This window comes from Leptinotarsa decemlineata, unplaced genomic scaffold, assembly GCF_025532065.1.
Source record: "Leptinotarsa decemlineata unplaced genomic scaffold, Ldec_3_MD MMD2_tig00026328_RagTag_RagTag, whole genome shotgun sequence".
In the NCBI taxonomy this organism is placed as follows: domain Eukaryota; kingdom Metazoa; phylum Arthropoda; class Insecta; order Coleoptera; family Chrysomelidae; genus Leptinotarsa; species Leptinotarsa decemlineata.
The window spans coordinates 27,491,522-27,508,943 of NW_027412688.1; the positions used below are offsets into that span (position 1 = coordinate 27,491,522).

At 33.4% G+C, this 17,422-nt stretch overlaps 2 protein-coding genes across 3 annotated transcripts; both read right to left on the reverse strand.

Moving 5' to 3' along the window:
• Positions 1-3,000: 3,000 nt before the first annotated feature.
• LOC111504592 (mediator of RNA polymerase II transcription subunit 22) lies at positions 3,001-16,106 on the reverse strand. Of its 2 annotated transcripts, XM_074182054.1 has the most exons (4): positions 15,654-16,106; positions 3,821-3,963; positions 3,417-3,630; positions 3,001-3,116 (listed from the first exon to the last, which is right to left on the reverse strand). In XM_074182054.1, exons 2-4 carry the CDS (start codon positions 3,921-3,923, stop codon positions 3,011-3,013), a joined length of 423 nt encoding a protein of 140 aa, XP_074038155.1. In that variant the 5' UTR covers positions 3,924-3,963; positions 15,654-16,106; the 3' UTR covers positions 3,001-3,010. The 2 variants fall into 2 exon arrangements, with proteins under 2 accessions (XP_074038155.1, XP_023014996.2); XM_023159228.2 differs by lacking the exon at positions 15,654-16,106 and having other exon boundaries at positions 3,821-4,007.
• A 131-nt stretch (positions 16,107-16,237) lies between these two features.
• On the reverse strand, positions 16,238-17,253 carry LOC111504590 (mediator of RNA polymerase II transcription subunit 22-like). Its single transcript, XM_023159227.2, has 3 exons — positions 17,050-17,253; positions 16,628-16,841; positions 16,238-16,353 (listed from the first exon to the last, which is right to left on the reverse strand). Exons 1-3 carry the CDS (start codon positions 17,150-17,152, stop codon positions 16,248-16,250), a joined length of 423 nt encoding a protein of 140 aa, XP_023014995.1. The 5' UTR covers positions 17,153-17,253; the 3' UTR covers positions 16,238-16,247.
• Between the last annotated feature and the right edge of the window lie 169 nt (positions 17,254-17,422).

Consider the following 17,422-nt stretch of genomic DNA (forward strand, 5'->3'; position numbering starts at 1 on the left):
CATAGTCAGAGTTCGAAAGGGTTACTTAGTGAAATTATTCATCTGAATCAGATGCTATCAACAAAAATGCACAGTAACAAGAGTTTTTTTCAGATAATTGTCACTGTAGATCAATTTGTCTGCACACTCAAATAAAACAATCTCCCAAGTAAACTTGGGAGATTTAATAGGCAATCATAGTAAAAAATCATTTTCAGTGATAGATATTTGTGAAAATTCCACTGGGTCCTTTGAATTCTAGAAATATAAAGCTGACATAATGATAATAATAATTAATTGTATCAAACCCAACAAACATTTGATGAATAGGTAATTTTTTAAAATCACTAGCTACAATTCCTTAGGATGTTCTTGAGCAGCCCAAGTCTACCTGGAGCTACCGGGAACCTGAGCTGTACATAACCGCGAGAACTAATTGCTGATTTTCAAAATCGTTGGATGATCTCACATGAATCCAATAAAGTCAAAATATCTTGGAATCAGTATACTCGGAAATAAATATACTCGAAACATTATATATGTTTCGAGTATATCCAATAAACAATTCCAATAAACTGACAGAATCATAGCCCTAAAACAAAAAATGTGTTATGAACGACTTATGAATAAAAATCAACTGAACCAGGAAATCCTTCGACCTGATATACTTTCAAACTCATAGTTACACAGGGTGTAATATTCAGTCGCGTATTCCTGACACAATTAAAAAAAAAGTCTATATAAACTTGTTTCCGAAAATGCTCCGTTTCGGAGATACAGGGTGTTGAAATTGAATTTTTTTGTTCGTTTTTTAAAAATAACCTTAGCAAATAATAAGTTTTTTGCACAAAAGTTGGTACCCGGGATTTTTTTGAAGTGGAAAATCATAATTTCCTATTGATTTTCATGTCACATCTAAAGAGCGCTGCGTACGCTGTCATTATTAATTTTAAATTGCCCTCTAACTTTTTTGACAGTGAACTTTCGGTACTTTTAATTTTAAAAAATCTAATTTCCACATCTTATTCAAATCAAAAAGGTATACTTCCTCAACAACGCTGAAGGTGATCGTTTTCGAAATATTTACAATTTTCTATATTGATGCATACTGCTTACTACTAGAACGTTACAAAAACTAAGTATCTCGTCAAAATAAACAGCTTTTTTTATATAATACTCATCGAAAAATCATTTGTTTTTGATATACAATTGTTGACATTTTTCAAAACATGGTTGGTTTTTGTCATAAGTATTTTGTAATTTCAGTTATTTGTATTTCGAAAACGAATAACTTTTCAATGAACATTTTATTGGAAAATGCTTTTCATTTAGACGAAATCCACCACATATTCAGTTTTTTATTATTCTCAGCAACTTCACTTAGCGCCCTAGAAGCTAAGTAATATGCATCGATGTAGAAAATTGTAAATATCACCGTCTGCGTTGTTGAGGAAGTGTACCTTTATTTGAAAAAGGTGTGTAACAAATGATGTTACATAAAAATTAATACGAAATTATGACTTCACATGCACATCAAAAAAACCCCTGATACCAAATTTCATAAAAAAATCAATTTCAACACCCTGTATCTCCAAAACGAAGCATTTCCGGACACAAGATCATATGGACCTATTCTCTTAAAATTGTCTCAGAAATACGTCACTTGAATATTTCTCTGTATTTGTTACACCCTGGTTGATTCTCTACGGTGGTTCACTCCTATAACTTTTTTCTCATTAGAGATAAAAAAACGAAATTTGGTGTTTATGTGTTATAGTTCCATTCACATTTTCTGACATATTTACTTGCTTTGTCGTACTTCCGGTTTGACCGGAAATGACGTCAACTTTCGATTTTTAAATGGGACATCCTATATATTTTTACTCATTTCGATCGATAATGATATTCTAAATCCAACAATACTTCACTTATCAATATTTGACAAATAGAATCATTTTTATTCCAATCTTTATTTTTTGATCTAGAATGCCATGGATAGCATAAATCGCGTCATTCTGACTTTATGCCCTAGTTCTTCACAAGTAGCTGATGCTGTATTGTAAACCTGATTTTTAATTGTTCCGCTAGAAATCTAGCGGAGTAAGATCTGGTGATCTAGAAAATGAATAATACATATAATAATACATATACATATAATAATATACATATAATAATCTATATAGACAATATAGGTCTATAAGTGCCAATCCACTTTTCTTATTCAGATGTTCTCTTACGACTTGAGAATTGTGAAGTGACGCTCTATCTTGTTATAGATATCAACTTGGTTAGTCAGTAGTAAATCTCCAATTAAATCAATAACTTGATTTCTAAGGAACTGTAGATATCTTTGAATAGCTTCCGCATGACTTCTCCTAATATATAACTCACTTCACTTCATTAGTCATTTCCTGCCCTTGCTTCCTAGACTCCTGCACTGCCAAGCAAACAATTTCCGCTTTCTTCAAAGTTATTTCGCTATCTTTCAACAATATTTCTCTCAGTTAATCACTTAAAAGGCCAATGATGAGCATAATGCAAACCGATGAATCTTCCAAATCACCGAATGCACAACTTTCTGCCTATTATGAACTATTGTGAACTTTTTTAGTTGAATTAAAAACCGATGTAGAGGAATTACGACTTGCCATATCCACTTATTTGAGTTAGATGTCACATTGCCAATAAAAAGGTTGGATTTCTTTTCAAGAGAAAAAACCGAACAGAGCAAAAAAATAACTGTATTTGAAGTGCACAAATGTCTTATCAATACATTTGTGCAGTTTTCCCAAGCAATACATTTGATATTTTCTCCAATAGACATACTTGGACACGGATGCAATAGCATATTTGAGTGTGATTTTTAATTCTGATGAATTTTTTGGATAATAAAATATATTTTTAAATAATTTAAATGGGTTCCAATTTTCTGAGACATACTGTATAGTCCCATTTCAAGAAACTTGCATCATTGCTTGCTTTCCAGTCACACAACCTGTAGTTAAAAAAAACTATCAAAACTATTTTGTATTCATTTATTAACACTACTATAATATTCTTCTTCGAGATCATATAAATCTCCAGCCACATCATCCCTCAGAGACATCAATTTCTGGTCACATTCCGATTGTTTGGTTCTAAAACAAAAAAAAGATGAAGTTACTAACTTTGAAGTGATAAGTACTAGATAATGCACATTCACGTCCACTCATACAATCGCTAAATTCGAAAAAATTGATATAACTGAAAAAAGATATGATACTAGCATCAGTGGAAATAATACTGTTAGTTTGTTTAGGAATGTTTTGAAAATCTAGTTTGCGTTTATCTTATTGTTATTATCATTTGTTACTACAGTAAGACAATATTTTGTTCATCCAACAAAATAGTCTAGGCTAACTAGACATAAATACATTTTTGTACTTAATATTTCTTACCTGAAAAGTTTGGAGTTATGCGTTATCGCTTCATTCACGGAAGGAAAGTCATTCAAGATGAGATATTGTTTGATGTCTGATACCAATTTCATGAGTGACTCCCCAGCCCGTACTATATTTGCCGCTCTAACATGCATTTCGTATGTATCTTGCTCACACTGAGTCATCCTTGAAAGTTGAGTAACGTGCTCTCCCTTGGATACTTTTACAATTTCTGAAAAAAAAAGAGTTCAGAGAATTAGTATGTTTAGACAATGGATCAAAAAGGAATAGTTGAGTAAGATAAAAGATGTGAGCCAATGAGTCTAAATACTGTATCTCTTGGAAACAGTCCTCAGCTTATTTAGTTACAATTTTTTTGAAATTTCCTTGTCTTTTAATTAAAGTAAACAGCTCTAATTTACCTTCAAAGTTTTCCAGCATACTCCTAACGTCATCCTTCAGTCTTGTTCTGTAAGTTTTCAATAAGACTTCTTTACTTTGTGGAAGTGATCTTGAGATTGACATCTTTGTTTAATTTCTGTTTGATTCTTAAAGTAATTCTACTCTGCATGAAACCAGAATCAAAATATAAACCATCAGTGATGGGTCCACTTATATGTAAACAATTTCTTCTTCTAATTCATGGTATGGCCTCAGCTACTGAGGCTATCCGGTCAGTAGATATTTATAAATAGGGCTTTTAATAGTGATACCTAGATTTCTTCTTCTTCTATACTTTAAGAGTTTATTAGCTAGATAACTGTCCAGTTACGACTACATTAATAGATATTGAAGTTTTGAGGATTATTAGAAATGAAGTACAAGGTATTTTAACCTTTAAGGTTTAGACTGAAATGCATTCATAATTTTTTAATGAAAAATTAATGAAATAAAAAGTGGAATATCTATGTCATCTATTGAATATTTATACAAATGTAGTTACGTGATTCGAACTTAAGGATTCTTATGAAGTGACTACTCAGGAAATCCCAGATCTGTGAAAATAAAAATTTAGGAATTTGATAAGTTACAATCGACGATTGAAATGAATGAAACAGTGGTACTTCTTGTTAAGATTATCTTGTGAACCATATGAAATCAAAGATGGTGAAATAAAATCATCCGCACACAATTATTCATTTTTGAGAATGTATGAAACAAAAAATATCGTTATATGAAAAGAAGCGGTTCTAAGATGGATTCTTGAGATACTTGTAGTCAGTGTAAATATGTACGATCTGATACCTTCATTATTAAAAAAGAGGTGTAGATATAATGACATAAACAAAATCCAATATTGTTTTGAAATAATGTTTGTGCGCAACAAGGTCTTGCTTCAATTCATACAATGGAAACTGCTGAATTCAACAACCAACAGCAAGTGCTCCTCTTGAGGTTGAATTTCCACTATTTCAATACTGAAACACGTGTTACTACATATTCATTTTTTCAGCCCATCAACTTCCTATCGGTAACGAAATAACAACTCCCGCAAAACATCCAGCCAGGTTTCACCTCATTTTTTAGCGGAATCATGAGAGAAATATAAAAGTCATAAATAAGTTCAGCAGGGATGAAAAATGATTCTGTGTGCGGTAATGGACGAGAACTACTTAATTTTTTATGGTACAATAAGGAGGATATCTCGCTGGATATTGTATTCTATTTGCCGAGAAATGGAAACGGAAAATCGCTCAAAACGTCGTGGAGATTTATCAAGATTTATTGTGAATCGGTCCTCTGAAAAATAATACACGTGAAATATATCGTCGTACGGGTTATTGATGGTAGATTTATGCAGGTTGGTACGACATTATGTCAACCTCGAAAAATTGGGAATTTTCATCAGATTGTTTCTCGAATATCGATAACGTTGGGACCTACTCGTATATTTTATAGAAACGGTCGTGATGATGAAGTATGATGAAAAATATTAAGTTTCTATCCTAAACATCGTTGAATATATCCGACGGTCAAATTCTCAATTTTTATTTCATATTATCTTGGGTGGGATACCCTTCACGCTTTTGTTTTCCTTTTGTGTTTTTATGAATCCCAAATTCATATTCAAGAGTCAATTTATAGTCAAGAGGAAGGTTTATGTGTAAAATTCAATGAGCTTTCTGTGAATTGATTGAAATATAACGATGTTACCCATACGAAGTCGAGACGAAATTGTTAAACGTGCGAGACTGGTACGGATTGCTAGTTCAATAACAAAAAGATGCTCCTTCTCAAGCTCATATAAATTCAAGAATAGAGATTCCAATCAATGCTTAAATAAGTTGAGAACGTTCCGCAATTCACACAAACTGAAGATGGGAATGATGATTCCCAGTTGATTGCAAATTCGAATTTCTATTTCAATATGTCTCAGTTCAACTCATCTCGAGATGTCTTCGGCTTTTAAAAATGGATTGTGTAGTTTGGCGAAAGATCTGGGACTGAAATTGTGTAATTTGGTGAAAGCAGAGGTGAACATATTTTCGTAATTTTCATATTGTACAATATGATAAAAACTAGGGCAGATGCACCGTTTGTGGCATTGCACCCCTTGTGGCCGGCCGCGAAAAGATGCTTGGATATTTCTCTTTATCATAGAAATAGCCAATAACATTTCAATTCTCCCAGTTATTTGATATTATTCGGACTATAAATACGACGTTCTGTGTTTCGCGCACTCCACAGTTCAGTGTAAATTGAGCTCTCGGTTGGTGATGGTGGCATTTCGTGTTTTACTTAAGAAGTTTGTTAAGAAACATAAGGTAAGTTCAAAGCACATTTTGATGAAATTACATGAAACTTATGGTTGTCATAGGTGTTATTTGACTTTTGTAACTCATTCCTGAGTAATTTCAATTGTCACAAGGAGCTTTGTAACATTTCAATATTTAAATTAACAGTGGCCACAAATGGTGCGCGAATTGGCTGGTCATTCTAAAAGTAGCCACTTAGTGGCCACAAATGGAACACGAAATCCAGTTGTGGCCACGTGATAGAAAGAGATAATAATTCTCAAACCAACTGCATGAGAAAAGTATAAAAAGGTGTTTTCTTTTACAGGAGAAATGACTTCAAGAAAGTTATTCCAATACACAGATAATGCCATGAGAGAAGCTTTAAAAGCAGTTAAGAAAGAAAACATGCACGTGGCTACTGGTGCCAAAAAATTCAACGTGCCAAGAACATCTTTAAGAAATAGACTAGAAGGCAAAACGGCTGAAGAGTGTAGACAAGTAGGACCTGAATTTTAAATTTCTAGAGGAGCACATTGATCATCTTGTATTGCAAGATTTCAAGAAGTTCTACGTCGAAAATTATTCTAATTGACAAGGAGAAAAGCGATTTTTAGAACTATATAATTTATGGCAATCAGTCGAAGATGATGCGTATTCTGAGAAACACTCAAATGAGCTGCTGGATGCTGTAGAAATAATAAACGCAGAAAAGGATCTACTAATTTTTGATTTTCCAAAATTTCCTTTCGATGAGACGATAGACGTTGATGAGCAGATAGGCATCATCAAGGAGCAACTGTTTACGGAAAAACCGAAAGCCACTGAGGAACAGATGGATATCGGGGTACAGAAAGTCATCGAAGAACAGACCAGGGATCAGAAGGTCATCGAGAATCAGACGAAAACCGAGATGGAAGAGATGGAAGGAACAAAACGATATCGAAGAACAGAAAGGCATTGAGGATCACCCATGCACAGAAAAACAAACAGGCACCGAGACTGAGGTACACATTGACATCAAGGGACATGCAAGTATCGAGATAAGCATAGAAGAACAGAACACACTCGGGAAGCAAACAAAAATAAAAGATGTGCAACGTAGAAGAAAATATTGATAGCGACATAAAGATCCGCGGAAAATCAAACATCGAAGTAGAGAATACAATAAAACCTTCCGACGAAATGAGAATTAATATCCTCCAGAATATTACTATTGAGCCAGGTGCGAGAACTAGTGGTGAAGTCATTACAACAACAATAGAAGTCGATGAAGAAACAAGGTTATTGAAGAAACGAACACTTAGTGAAGTCCTTGAAGAAGTAAAAACATGGTCTGACGAAAATACGACCCCTGAAAATACAAAAAAGGCTAGGATTAGCCTTCCATCAGTGGTTACTTCGAATAAATGGATTGAAATTTCAGAAGTCAAAGCGAACAGCTGTAAACAAAATACTGCTGTTAAAAAAACAGGTCAACAGAAGACTGTTAAAAAGGAACGTAAAGAAAACACTGTTAAGATGACTACTACTAAAGAAAATATTTCGGAAGAAGATATTTCTAAGAATATTAGCTCTAGAGGAAGTCATAGCCAACGAGAGCATAATAAGAGTACCAATGCCTTAGTTTTCAGTGTAAATTCATTTGTTGTTCTCAAATATGACAACAATTTTTATCCCGCTAAAATTGTTGACAAGGATAATAATGGTGAATATTATGCAATGCAAAAGAGTGAGATAAATCATTAGAAAGGGCCTGATCCACCGGACCTCCTCTGGTATGAAAGGAAGGATATTATTCTGAAAATAAATGAGCCTAATATCGTGAATACAAGAGGGGCTTTGTCGGTTCCTGGAATGAAGCAATTCCTATAATAATTTCTTTATTAGGTATATGTATCTGTTTGTTATTTTTGTTGTTTTCAAAGTAAAAATTAAATATTATCACACTTAATTCTGCATTTTACTCATGATTTTTAATAAAATATGTATCAAATGATTATTAATCTATCTCTTTTTAACCCGTATATCATATTATTATGCCCGTCTTTCAATGTGATAAAAGTGAAAATCATCATGTAATTAATGGTCTAGCTTTAATCGACGATACCAAACTCCTTAAAGTGGCCACAAACGGTGCATCTGCCGTACAACATAAACTATGTGAATTTGATGAAATCATAACCAATTACATTTTATTCATCCTTGAAAGGATTTGAAAAATAATTGAAAGGTGAAAAATCATAAAACTATGTGAATCCAGCAAAAAACTTCAATTGAGATACGAGTTAGAAGAATATAAATATACATAAAACAAAATCACGATTTCTTTCCCATTTCTGACACAAATTCAGATGGCAAGATCTGAAACGATTATGATTAACAAGTATTTTATTCCCAACTAGCAAACCAGCCCCGCTTCGCATTGGTAGCAAAATATATATGCCTACATTTTTTAGTGGTGGTGTCACATTAGCTTGTAACTAATAATAATGGACTCTGATAAAAATCACGTGAACAAAAATATGTTCACAACTATAGATTTGATTTTGAAATACGTACAATACAATATTTAGATAATTGTCGATATGACAAAAGCTATCAGATAATTTCTACATTTGATTGCTTTTATCGTTAGTATGTCTATTCAGCTATTGAAATATAATTGAAAAGTTATTAACATTCTCGTGATTTTTTCACAATGAACATTTTTATTATTATTTCAAAACATTATAAGAAAGAGATCACTTTGTCTCTGGATTTAAAAAATGGACTATGTAGTTTGGCGAAAGATCCGGAAGTGAAGTTCTATAATTTGGTGAAAGCGTAGGTATAAATATTTTCGTAATTTTTCAGCCGGCAAGATCTGAAACGATTATGATTTACAAGTATTTCATTCTTAACTAGCAAACCAGTCGGGCTTTGCATTGATAGCAAAATATAGCCTACATTTTTTCAACGTAATTCACTACGTTGAATAAAACGAAGGCAGTTGCAACCTTTCTTGACCACGCTTGTCTTGGGAGGCCATTTGAATCAATTTTCACGCTCGGTTGTTTTGATTTTGTAATAACTCCTTGAGATGATAATTTGAATAATATGGTGTATATTATGTAATGAGGATATACAACTTTGTGAAAATGGAAACAAATATCAAAATTGTTGTGACAATCTACGAGAGAAATTGCTGACAAGACCCTGTCAATGAATTACGTATAAATTCCGTTTGTATAGCGGGTCACATTATTGCTATCTCATACTTAAAATGTTGCCTGAATCGTGGAAAAAAATATTTCAATTTCCTCCCAAACTTTTTGGTCGGGCAAAAAACTTGGCAGTCTCCATTTCAAATAATATAAGACATACAGTTTACAGTTTACATTGATAAAAATAAACTTTAAATACAGAAACTTTAAATATATTATATTTCTCCCCCCTTTTTTTCACCGATTTCTACTGTTTTCATCGATTTCGATTAATGGGGTTGTACCTATACTTCCCAAATGGGAAGTATAGGCTTGTGATATATTGTTTGATATATCTATATAGAAATGTTATCGCTTTCAAGTTCATTGCAACAATTAAGATAAAATAAATTCAAATCATGTGGTTACCGAAATTCGATAAAATACACTCAAAACTTATTGCAATATACTCAAAACTTATTTCAGGTTTAGGTATTGATGATGAAAAAGTAAGCAAAAACCATAGCAATGTTCTTTTTAGATGGTATCCTTTGAAAAACTGTGAATAATTTCCGTGGCAACGTTACATTTAAACGCCTTGTCAACTCGTTTTGTATGTTACAATATTGTCAGTATTTTAATTTAAGTTCAAAGTTCTTCAACTTCAAGTCTGACAAATTGTTAGATTAACGGAAATGCATAAAATGACACTTTCACCGAGTTAAAACTCGAACACAAGAGGAAGTAGCTCGCCTATTTCATGAGAAATTTCCTAATTCACCGCCCATATATCAAGGAACAATAAGCAAAATAGAGAAGCAGTTTCGCGAGCTTGGTCATGTGGAGCAGATAAAAAAAGCAGCTGCCAAAGCAATGAGAACTCAAATTAGATGTGATGTTTGAGTTTGAGGAAAACCCACATACATCGAATAAACAGGCATCCACTACATTCAATGTTAGTCATACATCGATAGTGAACATATTAAAAGAAAATATAATGCATCCCTATAATATGATACCCACTCAGGAGCTCATGGAAGACAATTTTGATAAAAGAACTTATTTTTGTGAATAAATGATGGACATGTTGGATAACAATATCATCCAATTAGTAGACGTTATGTTTTCTGATGGGTGTACTTTGCCTCTTAACGGTCATGCTAATCAGCAAAATTTCGGCTACTGGTCAACGGAAAATCCTCACTGGATGAAAGAAGAACACACGCGATACCCTCAAAAGGTTAATGTTTGGGCAGGGATTATAGGAAACCATATCATTGTTCCCTTTTTCATTGAGGGCAACTTAAATGACGGTAATTATTTGGCACTACTTCGAAATGTTTTCATTCCAAGTTTAGCGAATGTATATCCTGATCCAGGAAACCCTCGAGTTCGATGAATACGATATGGTTTCAGCAGGATGGAGCACCACCACATTAACAAGTTAATGTCCGGCAATACCTCGATACAAAATTTCCCAATCGGTGGATAGCGAGGCGAGGATCGATTGAATGGCCAGCGCGACACCTGATCTTTCATCATTAGATTCCTTTTTATGACGATATGTAAAGAGCAATGTGTACAAAACTGAACTTTCAGATTTGAATGACTTAAAAGAACGAATAACGCTTGCGATTAGGTCGGTCACGCCTGATATGTTAAATAATGTTAGAAGACACTTTTATTTGAGATTAGGATGTTACCAAGACGTTCGCAACGGTGAACATTTTGAACATCTACTTCGTTAACATCCATAGTTATTCTTCGTATTCTACACTTCATTACGTTTTCCATTACATTTTTGTTTTTGAGTGTATTTTATTGAATTTCGGTAACCATATGATTTTAATTTATTTTACCTTAATTGTTGCAATAAACTAAAAAGTCATAACATGAATAGAGAATGAATAGACCTTTCAAACGATATATCACAAACTTCCCATTTTTAGGGGTTGTACCTGTAATTCTAAGGGGGTTGAAGGTAGGGGTGGCATTTTCACGCTGAAGAATGTCAAATTATAATTTACATTTGACGTGTTGCGGGATTTTTTTTAATACATACAGTAACCGATATAAGGAATTTATTCCATTTGGCTATTACACACTGTATAAAGTTCTTGATCGATGAAATTCATGACATTTCAACCACTGAACCAATAAAATGAGTAAAATTACCGAGCAGTTAATCATGCATATGGTTTTTCACCTGAATAATTCATAACGCACTGCATTTACTCTCGTTATTCATTCAATTATTGACAATAATACCTATCGCAGCGACTCCACAATAATATTGATCTGTTTTCAGTTTTGGCTAGTTATTTCGTTACATGAACACATTCGAGAATCGTGTTACACAGTCTATTAATGAAATTCCGGTTTGATTAACGTAACAGGTTCTATGTTCATTTGCGTGTCGGATCATTTTGGGCCTCCCAGACCGACATCAAATGAATATGCAACCCTGGATTCGGGATTACTTTAACAGGAACTGACTTTAATTTATGAACTCGATAGCAATACATAATCAGTTGCACCTACCGATTCACTCTGAGGCATGATCTATCGAATAACTAGAAACGAAAATAGTAATGGATGTTAATCAAAATCGCATGCCAATTAGGCTTGATATCGAATTGAGATAAAACTAACCAGGTTCAATTCAAAATGATAAATGTCACCGAACCAGATATAATAACAGAACAAGTTACTACTACCTGATAATATTACCTAACTTCACCGATTACCACTAGCTAAGTACTACCTGTGATTAATCCTATGGTAAACTACCTGTTTTTAATACCTCTAATTTGTTATATATTTCCGTTATAATAGTGACCATCTCTAATATTTATCGGTTTTTTATTTATAGTTATTATATAAGACCAAACAGAGGACTGTTTGAAATAGGACCTTTGTCGCTTTTCATAAAACCCATTCCGGATTTTTCAATTTCCAAGCTTTTGAAGGCATCCCGAAACCTGTTTTCGTGTACCGGTCTCGACAATTCTTCGCAATGCCTCGACTCTTTGAAAAGAGAAAGATTCAAGTAATGCGAATTACGATCCTGATTTTTTAGAAATGAAAGAAACTATCGAGACACACCCATTAAATATCGAGACTAAGGTGGAGAATCCCTTGAATTATGATATAACGATCGATGAATTGGAAGATGTCTTATCCAAAGTCAACAACTCCACCCCCGGGCCAGACGATATACCTTATGTACCTTATTAAACTTCCCCAGTAGAAAAGCGATATCTTCTAAGAGTATACAATGAAATATTTCACTCACAAAGAATGCCTACCAATTGGTTGGAAGCAATTGTACTACTCATTAAAGAGCCGAACAGATCACATACAAATAAACATTCCTATAGGCTCATCTCTCTAACATGTACCATGTGTAAACTGCTGGAAAGAATACTGAATACCGTGTTAGTAATCATATGTTAAAAGGTAAGATCTCGTTAATCCTAAGCTCGCACAAGTTTCGACTTCTAAGGGTTGTCGTTCGTAGGGGTGCGACAGCTGGTTAAAGGAAAAACAGATTTTTTTTAGTACCATCTGGAACAAAATAACCTGATTATTCCTCAGCAAAAAGCACAGATAACCTAGTAAATCTACAGCCAGATATCCATGAAGCCTTCGCGAATAGAAAATGCCTTATTGCAGTCTTCTTTGATATAAATAGAGCATTCGATACACTATGGAGACCCAAAGTTCTTAATCAACTTAATCAATGGGGAATACAAGGAAATATGCTTGCTCTCATATATACTTTTCTGTTAAATAGCTTTTTTTTTGAGTTGATGGTAAATTATCTGAAACCATGGCAGTCCTCAAGGATCGGCACTCAGTGCTACTCTTCTCCTCATAGCCATGAATGACGTTTTAGATGGTATCAAAAAGCCAGTGAGGGGTAATTTATATGCAGATGTTTTAGTTGTATATGCAACAGGAAAGAATGTGATCACAATACATACTCAATTACAAAATGCACTAAGAAAACTTCAATCGTGGTCGGAACGGACATTACTTAAATTTTCTACCAAAACAAAATGTGTTATATTTTCAAAGAAAACGGCAGATGGTTTACCCTCTCTTGAATTGAATAATCAGAACTGGAATTTGTAGACGAAATTTAATTTATGTGTGTCACTTTTGATAGCAAACTAAAATGGGACACTCACATCAAAAATCTTAAGTCCTGACAAAATGACCTAAATCTAATGAAAGTATTAGCTAATCACACATGGGGAGTCAATAGTACTACTTTGCTGCGGGTTTATCGAGCATTAATTAGAACCAAACTGGATTACGGATCCGTCACTTACTATACGGCGAGAACATCTCTTTTGAAGTCCCTAGATGTCATCCAGAATGCAGCTATGATAATTGCTATGGGGCGTTCTATACCAGTCCTGTGGAAAGTTCACTTGTTGAGGCGGGAGAATCACCTCTCGAACTACGTCGACTCAACCTAATCTTAATATATGCAGCAAAAATAGCAAATAAAAATAATCCTAGTTATCATACATTTTCTATTCGCTTCAGTGAAACATTTGAGCACTACCGTAATTCACAACTTCCTCTTTACGCCAGGACTTCCAAAATAACAAATAAACCAACATTAAATCTTAATATTCTCCCTCTGAACATAAAGATACCTCCTCCATGAACAATAGCCCTTCCTGATTGCAATATCAACGTGACCCATTATCTCAAGAATAATACTTTTGCAAGGCACGTAATAAGAGCTTTCTTTGAAGTGGCCTTCAAGTATGTGAACTACTAGAACTGGGAAATCTAACCTTGATGGGAAAACGTATCAAAATTGTTTCGGTTCCTTCGCACGTAGGAATAGTTGGCAACAAAACTGCTGACACACAAACTAGAGAGATTAGCTCAAACCCACACAGTCTATCGACTCGCTGTGTACCACATGAAGATTTGATCCATAAAATACGATAATTAACAATAAATACATGGAGGGAAAGGTGGCCAGCTCAAAACAATCAATCCTATGGCTTAAACTTCAAAAATTTCCTCTCGAAAACATCAGACAATTCTAACCTGTCTCAGGATTGGCCACACAAGGTATACCCACCAGCATCTACTAAAGGAAGAAAACCCCAAAAGATGTATTTCCTGTGATGAAGAATTAGATATGAAACATATCATCAAGAGAGGAGAGGTTGTCAATACGACTACTTGAAGAACTCCAGTGATGCCTTGAACCCAGATAAATTTGAGATTTCACTAAAGTATCTGATATCTATAAATATTATACATCTAATATGATTGTAATGTGATTCAAATTGTACTACACCGCTAATAACTCTTCTAGTTGATGCGGTTATGTATATTAAATAAAAAAAGAAAGATTCAAAATGAAATGTATTACTCATCATATATAATTATAATTTCACTTATATTCTGATGATGCTAACTTTGAGTATCAAAACAAGCGACTAAAGTTCCAGTGTGGAAAAGTATCGTCGTTATATTTATTTAACAACAGAGGTTCCAATTCAACCTATCAAAATGAGGGGATTAGGTACATGGTTCATGAATCTTAAGAGTGTTATCAACTTTTCAATCGGTTTATTTTTATTTGATACATTCAGAAACCGCATCAAATAGGTATCAAAATTCAATTTAGTTCTGACATCGTACGTTCAAAAGCGAAATTAATTTCCAACAACCCCTTTGATTGAATAGTTATGTTATAGTATCACAGATGGCAGTGCAATGAAGAAAATCGAGCGGCAGGGATGCTAATTCCACTGCAATAACTGAAAACAGATAGTGCAAACTGAATAAACACTCAAAAGGCCAATGATGAGCATAATGCAAACCGATGAATCTTCCAAATCACCGAATGCACAACTTTCTGCCTTGTTTGCAAATCTATTATGAACTGTTGTAAACTTTTTCCTTCTGTTTTACAAACATCCTTTGGGTAATGTGAAATTATTGTTTTATGTGTATTGTTATATATGTATTATCAATAGTTCTATATATTTTTTCATAAAATTGTCAGGATAATTCAAATAATTATTTAAATTCAACGATTATGAATAACACACTAAATCCTTGTATAATTCTTCCAATGTTAAAAAAATTCCTACTTGTCTATGCTCTACACCAAAAAGCATATTTAGAGAATCCTCAAAAATATTGAAATTACAGTTTTATAGTTGAATTGAAAAACCGATGTAGAGGAATTACGACTTGCCATATTCACGTATTTGAGTTAGATGTCACATTGCTAATTAAAAAAAAAACATATTCATTGGATATAACACATTATAAGAGAAAATATGTTTTACCAGTGATCCACTCTTTCACGCTTGGGAATTGTTTAAAATGCCGTCTAGTATAAATCACTGTATTTGAAGTGCACAAAAGTCCTATCAATACATAAGCTTCCCCAAGCAATACATCTGATATTTTCTCCAATTGACATATTTGGACACAAATCAAATGTTTTTGTTGATATTCTTAAACATAAGTGACTACACAGAAGACAGTCTAGAACCTATTCGTTATAACCTAAGTGCACTGTCAAATCATAATGGGACATTATTGTAAACACCCATTCACAATTCACAAGTGTCATCAATTTTACCAAAATCCCTTGTGAGGGGAGAGGCGTATATGGTTTTCTATGAACTATTTCTTGTGAAAATATTGGTGAAATGACAAAATCTAATTTTTATTGTCTATCAATGCAATAGCATATTTGAACGTGATTTTTAATTTTGATGAAATTTTTCCGATAATAAAATATATTTTAAAAAAATTTTATTCGGTCCCAATTTTCTGAGACATACTGTTTAGCCTCATTTCAAGAAACTTTCATCATTGCTTGCCTTCAAGTCGCACAACCTGTAGTTAGAAAAATTATCAAAACTATTTTGTATTCATTTATTAATACTACTATAATATTCTTCTTCGAGATCATATAAATCTGCAGCCACATCATTCCTCAAGGACATCAATTTCTGGTCACATTCAGATTGTTTGGTTCTGAAATAAAAAAAAGAATGAAGTTACTAACTTTGAAGTGATAAGTACTAGATAATTCACATTCATGTCCACTTATACAATTGCTAAATTTGAAAAGCTTGATATAACTAGATTAGGAATACTTTGATTAGGAATAACTTGAAAATTTAGTTTGCGTTTATCTATCTTATTGTTATTATAATTTGTTGCTACAGTAAGGCAATATTTTGTTCATCCAACAAATTGGTCTAGGCCAACTAGACATCAATAAATTTTTGTACTTGATATTCCTTACCTGAAAAGTTTGGAGTTATGCGTTATGGCTTCATTCACCGAAGGAAAGTCATTCAATATGAGATATTGTTTGATGTCTGATACCAATTTCATAAGTGACTCTCCAGCCCGTACTATATTTGCCGCTCTAACATGCATTTCGTATGTATCTTGCTCACACTGAGTCATCCTTGAAAGTTGAGTAACGTGCTCTCCCTTGGATACTTTTACAATTTCTGAAAAAAAAACAGTTGAAAGAATCAGTGTGTTTAAACAATGATAAAATAATTCAGAGATAGTTCAACAAGAAAAGGTTAGGAAAGGCAAAAGATCTGAGCCAATGAGTCTAAATACTATATCTCTTTGAAACAGTCCTCAGCTTATTTAACTACAATTTTTTGAAATTTCCTTAACCTTTAATTAAAGTAAACAGCTCTAATTTACCTTCAAAGTTTTCCAGCATACTCTTAACGTCATCCTTCAGTCTTGTTCTGTAAGTTTTCAATAAGACTTCTTTATTTTGTGGAAGTGATCTTGAGATTGACATCTTTGTTTAATTTTTGTTTGATTCTTGAAGTTAATCTACTAGGCCTGAAACCAGAATCAAAATAAACAAAACCAGTGATCGGTCGACTTATATGTAAACAATTTCTTCTTCTAATTCATGGTATGGCCTCAGCTACTGAGGCTATCCTGTCAGTAGAAATTTATAAATAGGGCTTTTAATAGTGATACCTAGATTTCTTCTTCTTTTATACTTTAAGGGTTTATTAGCTGGATAACTGTCCAGTTACGACTACATTCATTGATATTGAAG